Source organism: Excalfactoria chinensis, chromosome Z (genome assembly GCF_039878825.1).
Source record: "Excalfactoria chinensis isolate bCotChi1 chromosome Z, bCotChi1.hap2, whole genome shotgun sequence".
NCBI lineage: Eukaryota > Metazoa > Chordata > Aves > Galliformes > Phasianidae > Excalfactoria > Excalfactoria chinensis.
In genome coordinates this window covers 54547045-54565838 of record NC_092857.1, presented here as the reverse complement: position 1 = coordinate 54565838, position 18794 = coordinate 54547045, and the positions used below count along the sequence as shown (strand labels likewise).

Genomic DNA, 18794 nt, shown 5'->3' with positions numbered 1-18794 from the left:
CGTCAGTGTTCAAGAGGCATTGGGATAATGCCCTCAACAACATGCTTCAACTTTTTTCTATTTCTACTCCTTATATTTTTCAATCCAATCCCATCCCATTGTCTATCTCTTGTTGCAGTGGCTCTCATCTGAGTTGGTTTAGTTTCCTAGGCATGCCATTTGCAGATTAAACCTGGCTGGATGGAGTGAGACTGTGGATGGGCCCAGTGGGGACTTTGGTGGAAATACACCATGTTCCAGCTCTTCACTTTAAAGATGGGTTGCCACATCTGTTGTGGCAATACTGCCTGTAGTACTGACAAAAACGGAGCCAGTTTATGATAAAATGAACTGCAGTTTGAGGATCGGGAAATGAGTGAAGAGTCAGACTGACTATGTGTATACTTTTAATGAAATATCTGTAGCACTAAAACACAGCACTAACTTATAATGTAATACAGAACACTGTTATACTGATTCTACCTCCCTCTGCTTTCATGTGCTTAAAGACTTTTCCCAGCCTTGTCAATCTTTCTACCAATGTATCAGAAATAATCTGAAATCTGACGTAGTTAATTCAGGTACCATCTAAACAGTCTCTTTAGTCAATTATATGTTGGAGTGTATGTATCCTTATATGCGCTTTACAGATCTCTCCGTGTCTTGTTTTCTTTCCCCACTAATATCAAGCTGTTATATTAACCTCTGAGTAAAACAGGGCTGAGGTTTCCCAAATGTGCACGGGATTTTATCTAAGGTGAAAACTAACGTTAGTGCTGCTTTTTATTAATTTTATCTCCAGTGCATTAAAAGGAGAAGAAAAACATTCTTAAAAACACTTCAAAGCTGCAGAGTGCTTTATCATATAGGGTCATGCACTACTGCTGTCATCACTACAGCAGCTGTTTGGGAAACTCTTTGTTAAATACTCAGCTTCTCCATGATAAGGGGGACTAAACTTTTCTGACTCTGATTCTGTGCCCAGCACAGTGAGTCACCAGCTGGCTGGCAAAGTGATTCCAGCTGACTCTTTAAGCCACACCTCTGAAATAAGTAAAGAAGTAAATTATGAATAATTACTGTGGGGCTGACTCACTGCATAAACAGTGAGTTCAAAATAACTTCAAGTGTTAAATCACTGCTGATGGAAGAAAAAAGTGGCATTGTGTAGGAAATGTTTGCCTTGATAATTTGGTGCATTTACTTTAATATCAAAAAGTAGAGTGTTGACATTGCATCTGACATGGTATGATAAGGCAAAAATTGTTAAAATTTTTTATTATTTGAGTATTCAATAGCTTATTGAAAGCTCTTTTTTTTTTTTTTTTTTTTTTAGTGTAGTTTATCAAGCTATGTGACATGAAAGAAGTCCTGCCACATACAGGACTTCTAATGTGATTAAAAAGGAGGTGTGCTAGAAGCACAAATAAATCCATAACAATTTTAACATCAGTTTCTTTACTGTGCATTTTTATTTTCTGTCCAGGATCAAGAAATACAACACTAGCAACTAGAACTAGGTCTTTTGACTTTAACAAGAGCATTTCTGAACTCCTGTTGTTGTGAAACCTGGCGTGGTGGTAGACTGCATTCATTAACTTTCACTGCTGACGTCTGCTTATTCAAACAGGAAGGGTCTTGGGTTTAAATATATTAGTCAATGACAATATATATTGAATAGTTGTAGTCTCACTGAAGGTTACAGCATTCTTTCCTAAATAAGTGAAATATGTAAAATCCATGTGATCTTCATTTAGGTTTAAGATCATGAAGACTTCAGTTGTCTGCACTTTATTTCTAGAAAACAAAACAAAACAAAACAAAAACCTGATACTGCCGTTTTACAGTTATTCGTAAGAGTCTTCAGCTCCTGTGGAAAAGAAATGAAGATAGTCTTCATCTGAAAGACCCTAAACCAGCACTGAGATTGTAAAGAATAATTCAACAAGAAAGGAAACAGCATCATCTATCTCTTTTGGCTGAATAATTTATTTCAGCAGAGATTCTGCCATCCTGTTTTATTTAGATGTGTACCTAAGTGCAGAGTGATCCCATTGAAACAACCATCAGGATCATAACAGAGTCTAGTTTTGAATTACTAATATTAGTGTTCATCCCAGTAATCAATTCTACAAATAATACTCAAACGGCATTCTGAAAAACAGTTGTTACTGGACTGAATATTCTTTGTATCATTGAATGCTTTTGTTTAACCAGTTTTAATGGAACATCACTAATGTATTTTACTATTTGTTACTCAAGCATTAATTCTTCTTGCAGATGATGTACGTTTTAGTCATTTGTAATTGCAGGATTGAATGTCTGAGCTTTTACCATGTGCTCAGTTTGTCTAGTCATCTACTTTGCACTGATAACCTAAGAAGTATTAGCATACTTTATTTAGATTGGAATTTATTCATGTACTACTGATTTTTCTCTCAAGATTTAAAAACTCAGTTTCTTTTCGTGCAGCTAGCTGTCGTGTTAGTGAACTAAAGATGTGTCTTACTAGTTTAAAAACAATAGGTATTTTCCCTTCCATTATTGTTGTGAAATCATCTGCTCTTACAAACACATTTTACTTAAGTAAGTGTATAGTAAAAAATAATGTTATTGTCAAATTTACAAGCTTAGTGTGATCTTTTTTCTTTACACCCCTGGTAGTTGGTTAGTCTAGCTTCAGAGTAGACATCTAAACATCAAATTAGGAGTTACAAAAGAGAAAGGTTAACCAGTTAAGCACCATGTTTAGGCCTCTTCAAGATACGTGTTTTGCAAAGCGCTGTGCTGTAACCTACTTACGAATTTGATCACTAACTTGTAGAAATAAAAACCATCTGTTTACCTAAGGAAACTTCAGTCTGCAACAGCGTATCTGGCTGGTGCAACAGACTGTAACTCATCATTTTCTATCAATTGGATTTGACAGCCCCTAGAAGGACTCCATGCTATTTTGCAATTAGCAATAACTGTTGTATCCAATGTCAATGCAACATACAATTGCTTACAGAACATTTTACTAAATTAGCCAAGATTTATGGTTAGTGTCAAACACAGTTGGTGTCTGTTGATGAGCTACTCATTGTCACAGAGTCTCTTAACGTCTGATGAAATTTCACTACAGACAGAAAAGACACTGTGGCTCTTTTCATGTTTTCTCCTAACACAACACACAAAGTAATATTGAAGGAAAATAAGTCTATTTAGAAAGAATGGTAATAATCTTGAGAAAACATTTGAAATCTTCATCTGTGCCACATGCAAGCTCTAAGGCCATCCATCAGTGTGCCAGGGTGCTTCCACAGTTGTAGGGACACTATCCTCACAGTCTGCCAGGAAATGAGTAAGCTGACAGAAAAGACAGCTTCTTTGGAATATTTGTGTGGAAGTGATACTACAAGAAATCAAACAGAAGCAGCTTATGTTTAAACTGATGATAGAAGAGAGTGCTTAAATGATGCAAATTATGAATAGATTTGTTTAGTATCTTTAGAGAGACTCTATATCACATCTATAGGGAGTCCTCTTGGACCTCCCAGTGCTTTTAGAGTCTCCAGGAAAGAAATGTTTGACTATTGCTTTCTCTGTCATTGAAAACTTGTCAAGACTGTGGGAAGACTGTTTTTATGATGCATGTGCATATAAAACTTATTGAATGCAAGAAGAGAAGGAAATAGGTTACTGATGTACATTTAAAATACAATTTTAATGTATGTTTTTTATTTGAATTTGTATTGTAGATAGTCAATAGTCACAGGTTCTTTCTGGTGGTAGCTTTATACAATTTGTTGGTTACCTGTTCTGCAATGAAGATGCGTGTTATTGCTCGTCTTAGACAATAAACAGCTGGTCAGGAGAATCAAACAGGTACTCCATCATTCTGTTAGGAAAAACAAACAAGCAAAATCCAAAAAAATTCTCCTTATCTATTTAATTTCAGGGTCATTGGACCATTGCTGGATACGTAAGCATTAGATGATGGAGAGATGCAAAAAAAGATGTTTCCGTGTCATTATATAGCAGTCTTCATTAGCTAACCAAAACACTGGTCCTACAGTTGCTTTTTAAAAGTCTTCACCTTTAGAACTGTACCGTTTTTAACATCAGTCACACTCAAGGTTATCAAACTACATGAACAGTTTTTCATGATGTTTTCTTGCTTGTATAGTGAGGAAAGGTTAATAATATAACAATTAGCACAATTTGCATTTCTTCATCTCTTTTTTTTTTCTCTCTCCCTCCCTTCCTCTCCTCCCACCAACCCTGCCCCATCCCCACTCTCCCCATTTGCACAGCCTCCATTGAAGAGGAACCAACTTCAGCAGGTATGCATATTTCATCATTACACCTACATCAAGGTGACTATTACTTAAGAGCTACCTTTTAGGAAAATATATATATGAATATTTATTTATTTATATTTATATAAACCAGCCTTATGTTATACATAACATGTGATTAATATCCTTAGAAGTGTACAATCCTTTTCTCTTGCTTCTCTTTCCTTTTGGCCATGTTTTCCCTAAGTCAGTCGCTATAAGGAAAAATTTGGTGAACATTTCCTCCAACAGTAGTTCAGAATCTTTCTTGTGACTTGTTCCTTCCTTTGTAATTCTGAGCTGGTGCATGGACCTTAACACAACAGACAAGGTCAGAAGTGATCAGAAGTTCAAAAATATCAGTGCTTTTGTTAGTTTTTAATTTGGCTCTATACTGGTGAAGCTCAGTCAGCTTCATGACTGACAGCACCACTTTGGGAACAAGGAGTGAAAGCGGGGAAGGGCAGAGGGTACAGAAGCATACTGCTCAAAATAAACATTCAGCAAACTGTGGCCTGGATATGTGGCTCAGTGAACTTTTATTTCTATTGACGGACTGCCAAGTAGTGAGAACAGATAACAACACAGTCATAAAAATTAGTTTAGAAGCACCCCAGGAGATGCAAACACATAGTGCTTATGTGATTCCAAAGATTAACTATTTCTAATTAAATGGCAATCCATTAGCTTGGGAGTATTTAAAGAAAAGAAGACATACCAAAGAAGAATGCTGCTAAACAGATTAACATATTTGAAATAGCATTGGGTTGTATAAACTCAGTGAGCTAAAACATCAAATGAATAGGGAGTCACTTTATAGTGTCTTGTTAAAAGAAGTCAAGGTCTCCAGAGTGCCAAAGGCGAAAAGGTAAGAAAAGTGAACAAAGAAAGGAAGATAGCAGTGAAGGATCGAATACTGTTTACAACGCTAACCTACAACGTGGGAGCAATATAGTTTTTTAGGATATGGTGGAGAATAATAAATGAAAGGACTCAGAACAAAGACCAAAGTAGAATGTGAGATGAGTAGACTAGTTAAGGTTAGCACTGAACAGAGAAAAAAAATCAAGAGAGAACTTTCAATGTGAAGATAATAGCAGAAGAGAAAAAAACTCATGATTGAGATGAGGAAGGCCATGTTGAAATAGAGAGGAAGAGCTTTAGGGTCCATAAGACTTAACTAAATGCATCTGAGAAACCAGTCTTCAAATTTGCATGGCAAATACATTAATAAAATAGTTGATTGCAAGAGGAAAAGGTACATGGGGGCTCACCTGCCCCTTTTATTTTAAGTAGTGATGAAAGAAGAGCACCTTGTATTCCCATCATGGAGTGGATTTAAGCATGTATGTTTTGTAGAGAGACATTTGAAGTATATGTGAATGCACTTCAGTAATGCCCAAGGGCTTGTAGCTGTACATTAATAATCAACCCTATAGCAACCAGTGGAGTACCTCATAAAGACAGACTCTTCTTCACATTTTTAACGCTACTGTAGATATTGGTGACAGCCCATATTTATGAACTGGCCAAACTAATTAGACGCATTAGCTTAAAATGGGTTTCAGTAGTTGAACAGAATCCTACAAGTTCTCTATTCACATCCTCTGGAATCCTTGCAGCTTGCAGCTTTGGGTGACAAAGCGGAGTTGTGTTTGTATAAAAGCTTGTCTGTTTTTATATTCATTTAGGTGGTTCATGTTTAACTACTTCTGTTTTGTTTTACTGCACCCTGTATCAGTGCTTTGGTTATTTCTCCACATAATTCTCTGTTCAGCAGAGCTCAGACAATAATTTACAATGAATGCCTTCATATTCCTAACCATTCTTATCTTCTTGAATGCACTTATTATCAGTAAAATCTTTTATACAATTATATTTTTAAATATTTTCCTCCAAGGAAGTGTGTCATATATGTTTAAAACTTAAATAATTTATGTAATTGTGTTGGTTGAATGAGCTGCACCTAGTATTCAGGCGTTATTTGTATTACTATAGTTTTTGCTGTTTAAGGGTTTTTAGACATCCAAAAAATGTACCGCAATTATTTGTGCATTAATAGCTATACTGGTGTAACTTTCTGCATGAAAACTCTTAATAGAAACACTGGTGATCTTTTTGTATTAGTTATGCCATGAGAGACTGCTGTTAGCAGTAAGGGTGTATGTGTGGGAGTTGCACTGTTACAGCAGCACAGATTGTTATTCCCACACAGGCAAATCAAAAGCTAGAAGTATACAAATAAACAGTACCAGAATGTTTTTGTTCTCTGAATTGGACAGATGAATGAATGCCTCTGGCATATATTCTACATGGTAGATTTACAGTGTGAGACAAAACACATATTTATAAACGTTTGTGCAAACAAATTTCAGCTTCTTAGAAATTATGTTACAATGGAGCATGACTAAATACCTGTAAAAATACACTGGCTTAATGTAATAGAAACGCTTCTTATTATTTAATCTGGTGGTAGGACACAGGTACTTCACATCATTAGATTCTTCATGAATCATTTTTAAAATTATTACTTTCTCTGAAAAAAAAAAAAAAAAAAAAAAAAAAAAAGTGATGAATTTGAAGGTTTCTGTAGGATGTAATTTAACTGGACTTCTCCAAATGCAGAATTATATTTTTTTTCCTATTCATATGAAAATTTCCACTTTAAAAAATCAGACTTTGCGAAAATAGTTCTGATCTGTGTCTTGAGGAACAAGCTTTAGGTTTTAAGCTTTTCTTCTAGATACTACCAGAATATAATCCTACTCTATATATAGATGAAATGTGACTAAATAAAATAGGCTTTATACAAGTACAGACATTAAATCTTAAAAATTCTATAAGATAGTAAAAGTTGTGATCTTTGAAGTTGTACGTAACTTATTTTGAATCAACCTCAGCAAAGCATTTCAGCACATAGTATCTGGGTAGTCCGTTTAACTCTCAGTGCATAGTAAACTTGTTGTCTTTGCAAGTATGCATTTAGGCTTACAGGTTTGCCAGATTGGAGCTGAAAGCAGCTGTAGTGAAAATACAGCCCAGAAGTGCAACATCTGTTGTGTCAGTGAAATGCGCTATTTTGTTACTGATAAAAACAAAATCAGAAGCAGTCCACTGCATTAAAAGGAGACATATGATTTTGTATGTAATGATATGCTTGGGAAAATGAGGTTAAACTCATGCTATAAAAATAATGCTGCTGCAGCTTTAAAATATATATATATATATATATATTATGTAATATATATAAAATATACATATATGTATATTTACATATATGTAATAATATATATATATACATATATTATGACTAAAGTGTAATTTTTCTTTAACTGGATATCATTTATATCTTCAAATTTCATAAACTATACTTACTCATCAGATGCTTTTAATTTTTAGCTTCTATTGATTTTGTGTTAATATATGACCGGACAATATTTTTTTGAACATAAAAGACTAATGAATTCTTATGTGGTTGATCCAATACAACTTAGTTCTTGGATTTTATTGATTTTTACAAAGCCTCATGCCTCATTCCTTCCTTCTAGTAGGAAGGCAGTTGTTGTTTGAAAGATGCAGTGGTGCAGTGGTGAAAAATAAGTAGAAATTGTAACCAAAGCCCCATCTATCACCTGGAGTCTTTCACTGAGGTTTCTGGGGGATGTGTTCATCACATGTGCTTTGTATGGGTAGGAAGCAGAGTTTTTGCTGCTACTAGATTTTGTTCTTTTCCCAAAACAGCAGCACACATCATCCAGTTTGTAGTATGTATCTGAGCATCATGTAATAAACCTCTGAATTCCAGTGCTGATCTGGTATTGTCACGGGGAGTTAAGCAGGCACTCCCACCTGCAAGGCAGATAAGTTGCTCAGCATTCAGAACCATTGGAAGTACCTTAGAACTGTTGCTTAAACACTCTATACTATAACAATTGCAGGAGAGGAAAGTTGAAAAGATTAATCCGAGGGTATCATATATTACCAGTTTTCCAAAACATGCCTTAACTTGGCAACTCTGCCCACATCAGGGAGTTGGAACTAGATGGTCTTTATGGCCCCTTTCAACCCAAGCCATTCTATAATTCTGTGATTCTGCAATTCATAAAAAACAAGCTGTAGGATAAATTGCGACTCATAAATTGCTTTTATGAAAATTTTAAACTTTGTAGGAACATTTTATGATCACTATAAGCTTTTAATGGAGCAGTGATTGGGATCAAGGCTAGATTATTTTTTTCTCCTGTTTAATCAAAGGGAAAAGTAATGCATAGTATTTTCCCATATTCTGCTCTTGAGGTAGCGTTTCACTTCTCTGACAGCGCATCCCTTCTCTTCCCAAATAATCTCATAGAAGTTAAGTTTCTGTAATTGTGTTCTGACTGTTGTAGCCTTTGATGTGGATTTGAGTAGTGCTGTGGGTGAATGCATGCCCTGGGAGTCTCTCTCTAAAAACTGTATTTCTCAGGTGTTCATTCAGTGTCAGAATGTTTCAGTCCAAGCAATGACCTGTAATTGTAAATCATCAAACATACCCCATCTAAGATGGACCATGTTTACATTTTGCGTGGTGTTTAGCAAAAGCAAGAATGAGGAGTTTTTAAAACAATCTTGACTGCTTTTCTTAAGCTGATTCTGCTTAAGCACTGATCCAGATCCTTTTATTCCATTCTGCCTAAATATCTTTGATATTTTAATTGTCATAGACATCCAAACAATCTCTTTTGAGCTAGTTCTACAAATATGTTCAAGTTATTTTGCATTTTGGTTCACTTGAATAGTTTTACTGTCACAGAAGCTCATGCATCCTGTGAAAGAAAACTAGGAATACCTTGTCTCTTGCAGGTATTTTTTTTTTTTTTTTTCCATGTAGCAGGATTCTTTTAAATCTCTTTATTAAAGTAGGAAGAAGTTTCTTTGTTGCAAATTGTTTTTGAGGCCATTGTTATCAGCTTCTCATGGATGTCCTCCTGTTTGAATTTTTGCATTTCAGAAATGTTTCTCGTGATTTAACATATTCCTTCCTTTCATAAAGGAGTCTGGAATTGCTTCTAAGGATGTTAAAGAGTAATTTTTCCAAGACAAGATGAAAGGTGGTACGGCTCAAAATGCCTCACTTTGTTCACTTTTACTTACACTGTGCCTTTGAATGAGATAATAAATATGTACCTTTTTGACATAATAAGTGAATACATTCCATGATTTTGTTGTCATTGATTTAAGTCTGCTTTTATAGGTAACTGACATTTCTGTGTTTATCCTCCATCTATATAAAATATGCAAATGGTTTCAGTTCTTCATGACAATGCAAGCTATTTTGCAGTATGAATTTAATACTGTTTTAATGAAATTTTGGTGTTGAAGAGGTAGCAAACTCAGAACATGACAATAATTTCTTCTTCAAACACATTAGGAAAAAGCAATCCATACAACAGTTCTGTGGCACAGTGTATACATGCAGATGCTTTCATTGTATATTTGTGAGCAATTAGTATATGCAGTCTTTTTTCTTTTCTTTTCTTTTCCCAGAGGAAAGATGCATTGGTACTCAGCAATTCCCTGATATTTAATCCGTTAACTTTCATAGAATTTCAACTTACACAGAACTTATTTTAACATTTTAGGAAGATAAAAATTTTAGAAGTGAAGTTTGAAAATGCAATAGAAAATGGAGAAGGAGATATGTTGGGAAAAGACTCGAAAGGATTGGAATCAAGAAGTGCAACAGGAAGCATTCCAGGGAAGAAGAGAAAAAGTTATCCAAAGGCTTCTCAGAGAGTAATAAAAAAACAGTAATAGAAAACATCTAACGAATTAAAGACTCATTCTTTTGTGTTAAGATCCACAAAGCAGGTAACTAACTTGCTTGACCCAGTGGCGTATAGATACTACAGCAGTCACTAGGAAGACTACTATGATCTATCAGGTAGATCTACATAAATAAATAGACAGATAAAAAGCTATTACAGACACTATCAGGAAACAAGCGTAAATTTTTATATAAATGAATGTATATATAAAAATAAACATATATACCAATATATATCGTGTGCCCCCAGTGGCGCAGCGGTTTAAGCTGCTGCCTGCGGCACTGGAGGGCCCGGGTTCGAATCCCCCCTGTGGCGCAGGGGTAGAAGTGCCCCTTCGCTACACAGGGGGCTCGAAACCCGGGAGTTGGACTCGATGATCTCTAAGGTCCCTTCCAACTCGCACGATACTATGATACTATGATGATGATACAAATGAATCATAAAGTTATCAAAATTCCCATGTTTCCCTAGTCCCTATTCCTAATCTATTTTTATTGGTGGGTAGATTAATATTTTCATATTTAATGTATTTTTTATTGCTTTTTAGCTAATTAGTGGTGGACGGTGGAAAATTTCTACTGAGCAATGTCTTAGATGAATAGCTTTACTGTAGATAGTTCAGAGTGTCATGTGTTTTGCTTGAACAGAAATAGTGTAGTCATTTTTTCAGTGGCTTTCCTTCCTTCATATGAGTGAACACTTTTATTTTTAATGCTGTAAAAGCGTGTTCATCAAAGAATAAAGGAGGTCAGTGGGTTAAAATACTGGCAAAATGTCATTAATGTTTAGACAACTCTGTTGAGACTACAAGAGAAAGAGATTTGTAATCTCTCTTAGAATGATATTCCCATACGAATTATAATCATGCTCATGTCTCTGTAGGCTAACTGTGCATTTGTTTGCCTTACAAATATTTGACTAACTGTGGCTGTGAAATTGGATTTTGCAAAGGGCATCTCTTCTTGAAAATAATGCTCTAATGATCCTCTATTGATTGCAAGAATTTGAAACTGTAACTCCTTGGATGATTATCAGAAAAGGAAAAAAAATAAAAAATAAAATGCATTCATGTACATAGTTCACTGAAATGCAACTTCCCAGACAGTTGGTGATAGATTTAATCTGCTTACTCTCTCACCATCAAAACCACAAAGATCCATCTAGCTCATTTGCAAGGACCTTACACGCATTGTACAGCAGAGTCCAGAGCACTGTACTTTTGTGACAGCTTGCTCTCAGGCTGTCTTCTAGGGCACAGTAATTCTGCTGCGATATGCAGAGCTATTCTGTTTTGAATATTTTGAGGAGGAAAACTATCTTTCTGTATTATTCTACAGGAAGGGATTTGCCAGTCCCTCAGGGTCTTTAAGGGAGCTTTACTCCTTTGCTTGACACACTTCTAAAAATTCCTTTTCTTTCTCTTCTTGAACTATATACTTTCAGTGCCTGAAGCTAACTGGTTAATTATTTTATCCATATGCCTTAATCAAAATATAGAGGAATTCAAAACATTATGTAATGTCATTTTGAACCCCCGTTCTGATGGAAATTGGGCTTCTGCATTAAAAAAAGCCTTGAATGCCAGGTGGACCTTAAGACTATAATAATAAGTAGGCTGGGACATATAAAATGTAGAAACTTGCATAAGTGAGAATCAGAAATTAAGCAGTATTTTCACTCTCTCCCTTACTGAATGAGCATCTTTTTGGCAAAAAAGCTCACTACTTTTCAAGATCAGACAAACAGAACAAAAGAACAAAGAACAACAAACAAAACCCATCAACCCACAAACAAAAAGGAAGAAAAACACCCACCAAAAAAAAACAGAATTTCAATGTAATGTCAGAGAGTGCTTTTTTATAGGTGGAGAAATCCAGGATGTTCACACGCCATCAGCAGAGAAAACTCCTAACCCCTAGAAGACAGTGTAGAAGTCCAGCTCATGCAAATCATCACTGCGTATGCTCTGCGTGGGTGGGTGTGATCAAGTCTGTCGTATTAACACCCAGTGTGTCTATGGAGTAATGAGAGCAAGATGAGAACAGATGGAAAGGACTCCCTTGGAGAGAAGTGCAGAACCTTAGGCAGCTATATGTCAGCATCCTAGCAGGATTGTCTTTACAGGGAGTCGTAGAACAGGAGGTGAGGCATGGGAGAAAACATGGCAAAAGGCTGACCATAATAAGGGAACAGATAGTAAGTACATAGAGGCAAAATTGTACTCTGCTAACTGACAGATTTTCATTTAAGAATTAGATGGAAACTGAGACAATAAATTGTTGTTGGAGAAAGGTACTGGCAGGCTACGATGAGATTAATGAGTTGTGCAGGAGCACAGAGTGAATGAGTCTGAATAGGGGTGTTTGATGAGTTGAATGCCGGCAGACGATGTGTGTTGGTCTGGCTGCTGCTGAAAGGGATGCAGCTGAAAGTAGGCTATTCCCAAATGCCACTTCTCTCACACAGCTACTGTTCTTTCAATTAGTTACCTTGATCTGCCATGTAGCATCAGGCCTGCTTTGGGTGGGAACTTTGTAGAAACATGTAGCCAAAGCTAGAATGAATTGGGGGGGGGGGAGGGGGGGGGAGGGAAGGGTGGGAAAAAAAAAGAAAAAAAAAGAAAAAAACAACCCACCCCCAAATACCCTCTATATCACGTCCTCTTTAGTGAGAGTATACAATTAAATTGGATTAATGCAATCAAGAAATCCCAGCCAGGAATCAGGCATGTGGAAAGGGAGAAACAGCAAACGCAACTGAAAGCAAAACAAACATTAGCACTGGTTGACTGAGGATTTGGAAGCAGCTTAACAAGACTGATGCAAGGGACCCTGCTCAAAAGTAGGATTGAAAGAGGGTTATTTTCTGCATATTTTGGTTTTAAATTGTGTCTTATGTCCATCTTTATGGCACTGAATTGACTGTGGAAACATAAAGAGTATTGAAGAAGAAATTTTACTCATTTTCTGTTCAGTGCAGATTTAAGTGCTTTGCAGTTACTAAGGCTTTGTATTACACAGTCAGCCTGGAGGATAAAAGAAGTACTGAATAATGACCCATTTGCAATGACTGGCCCTGTAGAAAGATAGTACACGATAGCAGTGTGAAGAACTGTGGAATAAGGGAGCTATTAAATAATCTAAATACATTTTGCACAGACCCTTTCATGGTGGATATTGCAACCCAAATAACATTCTTAAGTGTAAGGTTTTAGTGGTGTCATGTACGTTACGGGTGCCAGTTCTTGCATACGTATGAATTCCTTGCTGTTGGCAGGTATGTGTTTAACACTAAATTGCACCAAGACTCTTCAGTCAAAAGTCTTCTTTTAGGCACAGTGCAGAAACAGCGTAGGCAGACATCATCACATCATTGTTTTCTCCACAAAACTGAGGAGTGCAATACTGGCCATTCTTTGCAGTCAGAGAAGATAAATATGATCTTACAGAGGACAAGTTATCCCTGTAGGTAAAACAGAGACAGCAATTATCCTATTTTTCTATTAAGTATGTGAGAAAAAAGCTCTGAAATTAAATATTCACCTTCTCAGTTTCTACAGGAATGACCCACATGTGTATGTTGAACTGGCACAGCCCAATATCATGATGTCTGCACACATATAAGTATGTGCACACTTCCTAATTTTCTCTTGAATTTTTAGACTTGGCATATGTTACAGTTGTTGATTTGTTATGTTCTTCCGTTTTCTTTCATATTTATTATACCTTCTCTTGGTATGTTCATTTAATATCTTGAACATTCTGTGCTTCAGAGATATTGAGCCTACAAAAAGCTACTTGCATGTAGCAGTCTGTAGTGTTGACCAACTGCAGTACACCAGCATCATGTTAGAAAGAGCGTAACCAAAAAAAGTAGTGGTAAAGTGCTAATTTGACAATGTCTTAAGACCAAAAACTACAGAAACAATAAACATACTGCTTTGTGTTCTTACCATTCCTCTATATATTATGATATTTACAGCCAAATGTTTTAATTCTTACAACCAGAATCCTTTCTCTGTCATTTTGGTAACTCATAGCATCTTATGTAGGGGTTAACTTACAGATCTACCTGGGCTTAGGCAGTTTGGATAGCACCTTTTGATGGTATGAAGTACCAAAGCAAGTTCTGTGGCACGTGCCAAAATAGTGGAGAGCATGTCAGAACCGAGTAGATGTAATACTTTTGTTAATTTCAGGCTTCTTTGCAACCAATTTTATAATCAGATAAGTATGTTACATTTTGTGTTGGAGATGCATAGGTTACATTATGTGAAGTAGGAGTTCATGTAATGATGGGAAGGATAGAAAGAGGAAAGGCTTTTGTAGGTCCATGTTGCATATTTTACTGAATGAGCTGGGGTGGCCATGAGCTTCAAGTCTGAAACAGCATCACTGTATTGATCAAGGTCTTGGATATGTGCAGTGCCATTATGCTGCTGTGGGTTTGTCATGCATCAAAGACGAGGAAGTATTTAAATTGCTAAGCAATGTAACTGCAAATGGAATTAAGTGTCCTGGTGGACCAAGAGCAGTGTTTAAAACACAGTTTAATTTTGAATTTTGCTTTTCTTTCCATTTTATCTGTCTTACTATGAATCTTTATCTCACCAATTACTCAACTACATCTTAGTTTCCACCTAGGAAACTTCCTTCCTGAAATACAATGTATTTGCTGTTATTCTGCCTACTACTAATGCCTCCAATACCAGTACCAAGATAAAAGCACAAGCTATCCCCAAACACCTCAGTGCTGGTGTCAATCCTATTATCTGGTATGGAATGAAATAATTTGACTGTTTGGCTAGCTGTTTCACTGTGGTTTTGAAAAGATTCCTAAGTCTATCCTAACTTGAATAGTATAAAAAGTTGTTGTATTTTAAAAAACACTCAGAGGTTGTTTGCTGTTAATGTTGACCAAGAATAAAAAACACTGTGAAATGTGTCACTGAAAGCAAGATTGAGATGTAATGCCTAACGTAAAGAGATGAAAAATGGTTTTAGGGGCATAGAAATAATCAGATTTACTCAGTCAGGGATGTGTGGATTTCTGCACGTACACAGCAACTTCTTCTGTCTTCTTTTGCAATGGCAAGTATTTGCCTCCTCATTTACATTTATTAATTCTCATTATTGTTCTAATTGATTGCCTTTTCATATGCTAATGACCATTTGCCAGAGCCAAGACCTTCCTTTATACTTTTATCTTACAAAATGAATAGGTTCTTTTTCGTTGTATGTTCTTTTGAAGCCTTTACTACTGTAATTAAAATGTATTTAATTTTTCCTAACTGGAAGCCTTTAGATAAACAGGATATAACCTCAGAACATAAATGTTCATTGTTGGGTTTAAACTAAAAACAACCTGTAGTATTAAAGAATTCAGGTATGTTCTGCTGTGCAGTGCACTTTTATCTACATGTATTTAGTGTTTCAAAATATTATTTGGGAAACAGCTTATTTTGTCTCTTTCCTGGTACTTATGTAAAATTGTTGATTTCAGTTGTGGTCCTTAAATTTAAATACTATGTGACTTCAGAATTGTGGTAAAAACATTTACATAAGCTTCCCTGTTCTACAAAGTAATAAACTGCCAAATGAGAATTATTAGTAGTCCCGATGATAAGAAAAACAACAAAAGCATTCACAGTCCACTCCATTAGTGTACTCGGTTATTCAGGATACGGCTTCCACTGGCTGCTGTGGGAGCTGAGCTTGCATGACAACTGTTCTGATAAAAATAACAATCACAAAAATATAACACACTCCCTTAAATGTCTAGTTGTCTAAAAATGTTAAAATGAATTGCACCCTTCTAAACCTTGGATGTTACTTAAATTGTCATTGATAGGAAAAGAAAATATTTAGAATTCATTAAATTTTATTAAAATGACTAAGCAGCAAGGAAGAAGCTATAGCTTAAAAGCAAAACGATCTGAGTATAAACTTATGTATTTACTCTGTGGAATACCATACTTCTTTTAGCAGCAGAACATGAGTTAGTTCTTGACATCAATATTACAAGTCTTGGTTACAATTATTCATGAATTTCATTAGTTTCAAGCTTTCTGCATTATTTCATCCACTTAAAACAATCTTTTTTTTTTTTTTTTTTTTTTTTTTTTTAATTAAACATAGTATTAATCCAGCCTTCTGGAAGATAAAATCATTGTAGTAATTTTGTCTGCAAGGTATTAGAACTGGGCATTTTTAAAACAAAATACAAATCAGTGATTCTGTCAAGTCAGTATTCTTTTTTAGCTGCCCTTGTGTAGGGGCAAAAGGTATAAAGTAACTTATTTGTCATCTAGTCTTGTTTCTGTCTGCACTTTCGGTAGCGGAATGAAGATCAGTAACTTCTTAAGTACTTCCAAATGAAGAATTTATTTTAGGCTGTGAAGGTCATGTAGCAAAGGATATTCTCTCTCAAAGTACCTAGTAAATTAATGCAGTAGTGGTTTTATCCTCATGGCATGGTGTTTAACCATGTCATTCTGAGCCTAATTGCAGTATCTGCATTTTTCAAAGCTGGATGATCATGTTGGATTCTATCAACACGTGAAAAACATTTTGGCTTCCATTCTGGGAAGTGGGAATGAGTTATGAGCGAAAAAGAGAGTGATGACCTAGCTAAGAAGGAATAGAAATACAACAAATAGTGACAGAGTGCAGGATTTGGAATTCATGAGAATTTAGGGTAGGATACATAAAACTGGGAAATTCTGGTGACAGCTGAAAAAAATGCAAGGTGTTGAGGATAAATATACTACCCCCATCATACAACCTCAGGGAAGTAAACAGCTGCAGTGCAAGATTCATCTATTTCACTTGGTTTCTCCTGTGATCAACTTCAAGTCCTTTTGGTCTCTATGTATTTCACATTTAGCAATTCTCTTTTATCATTTTGTAATAGTATTTTGTATCCTAAGGATAACCACCCTCCAAGATTCCCTTCTGCTCTTTCCATGTCATTAACAGAACATTAGTAATTAGAACCTGACTCATAGAAATACAAGTAGGATACGTTTAGATTGTTGCCATATTTAGCTCCCAGTGGAATTCTAAGCACGTGGACTAACTGGAGTTTAATCTATTTGCTGTTATAATTAAGGCTTACATTATCTTTTTAGTTCTTTCTTCCTTTTTTCAGTTGTTAGTGGAACACAGCACTTCAGAAAAGGATAAGATGTCCCGATTGCTGATGGTTTTAAAGTGAAGTAAAACAATGAAAACTGACATACTCATATATGAGGACATGAAAAGTGATGCTAAAAATGGCTGTTGCATGGAAATCTCAAATGATGTTGGAGTTTGCAAAAAACTGTACATAGTTTCCTTATTGCTAGCTGCCTTTCACTTAGGCAGCAGACAAATGTAATAAGTACACAGAAGGAGTTGTTTTAATTAAATAAAGAGCAGATTTGTGGAATTAGTTTTAAAGGAAACTCTATAAACATTAGTGTTGTTAGGAATGCACTTTTGAACTGACCCTTTAATCACCCCAGCTCACTGTGCAGGCTGTGGTGGTGTGCTCATCCCTCAGGATGACACAGTTTGGATATAAGGACTCATTTGTGGTGAGGTTGTGTTGCTTGTGTGAAATTCACCATTCTGTATCTCTGCTCTAAAGCTGCTGGTTAGCTGATTATGCTTAAATTCAAGTCCAGAGATCTCTCTTGAGATTCAGTGGCCAGCTGGTGATCTTAGTGATTCACATTTCTCTGAAGCACTCAAAATGTAATTGACAAGCAGAAAAAGAGGAGTGAAACAATAAAATATTTGTAAGTACAGGACTTTTTTAAGATCATATAGTTTTCAGAATTTTTTGGTGCCTGGTTATAAAAACAAATGCATCTACACATCCTTCAGGCTCTCCTTCCCACCCCCTTCTGCCCGCTATTGTAAGCTGTGATCTTTAATGCATATCAGTTTGAATATAAACTCAAGCAGCTCACATAGGTAGGCCTTTTCAAAATAACACTGTGAAGCAGTTTAAGTACTCTTTTTGTTAGGACAGTGCTGCTGTCTTACTGTATTTTCTTGTTTCTTCATCTAAACAATTTTCTCATATTTAACTATACAGATAGCATCCTGGCATTGCATCAGTGAACTGAACTGTGATGGTATAAATATATCCTTCACAATCTACAGTATTTCTCTGCTTTTTTGTTTGTTTGTTTTTAACATAAATAGTTCTTCAGGTCTTTGCAAGAGGTAAAAAGAAAAGCATCAGAAAGATCAAGAAGCCAGTCTTCTCTTTTAAAAGTCTTCCATATTTCAAAACTTGTAGAGAAAAACAAGGTGGCTGAACAAGGAAAAGAGGACTGTAGCAACCGAGTCCCCATATTTAATTAAAAAGAATGGAGCAAGTCAATGACAGGAGTAGTGTCATCTGGGAGTAAAATGCAAATGCGGTTTTCTGAGTGTAAAGTTGGAAGAGAATGCAAGGGATGTGAACATGGAGGTTCTTTAAAGATTGTTGTTTTTTTGGGGGGGGAAGACAAACTCTTGTAAATGTGCATGCAGAAACCTAGAATGACCTAAGGTGGGTTTATGAGATAACAGGGAAGGATAGAAGTCTGCGGGATTTTTTCAGAAACATGTATGTATGTGATAGAAAATATAGACAGTGGGAGAAAAAAAGCATTGAAAATGGGAGGTAGTTCTGAACTTGGCAGCTGAGGAGTATG

The 18794-nt window shown here is 35.8% G+C and overlaps 1 protein-coding gene across 2 annotated transcripts in view; it reads left to right on the top strand.

Moving 5' to 3' along the window:
* The window catches only part of EDIL3 (EGF like repeats and discoidin domains 3), a 262282-nt gene that overhangs the window by 108973 nt on the left and 134515 nt on the right, over positions 1-18794 (top strand). The window contains exon 3 of one of the 2 annotated variants that reach the window (XM_072359069.1): positions 4275-4304. The exons of the other annotated variant lie outside the window; for it this stretch is intronic. Within the exon in view, the coding sequence (XP_072215170.1) occupies positions 4275-4304 (30 nt within the window). The remainder of the gene's footprint in view (positions 1-4274; positions 4305-18794) is intronic. 2 annotated transcript variants of the gene reach the window in all.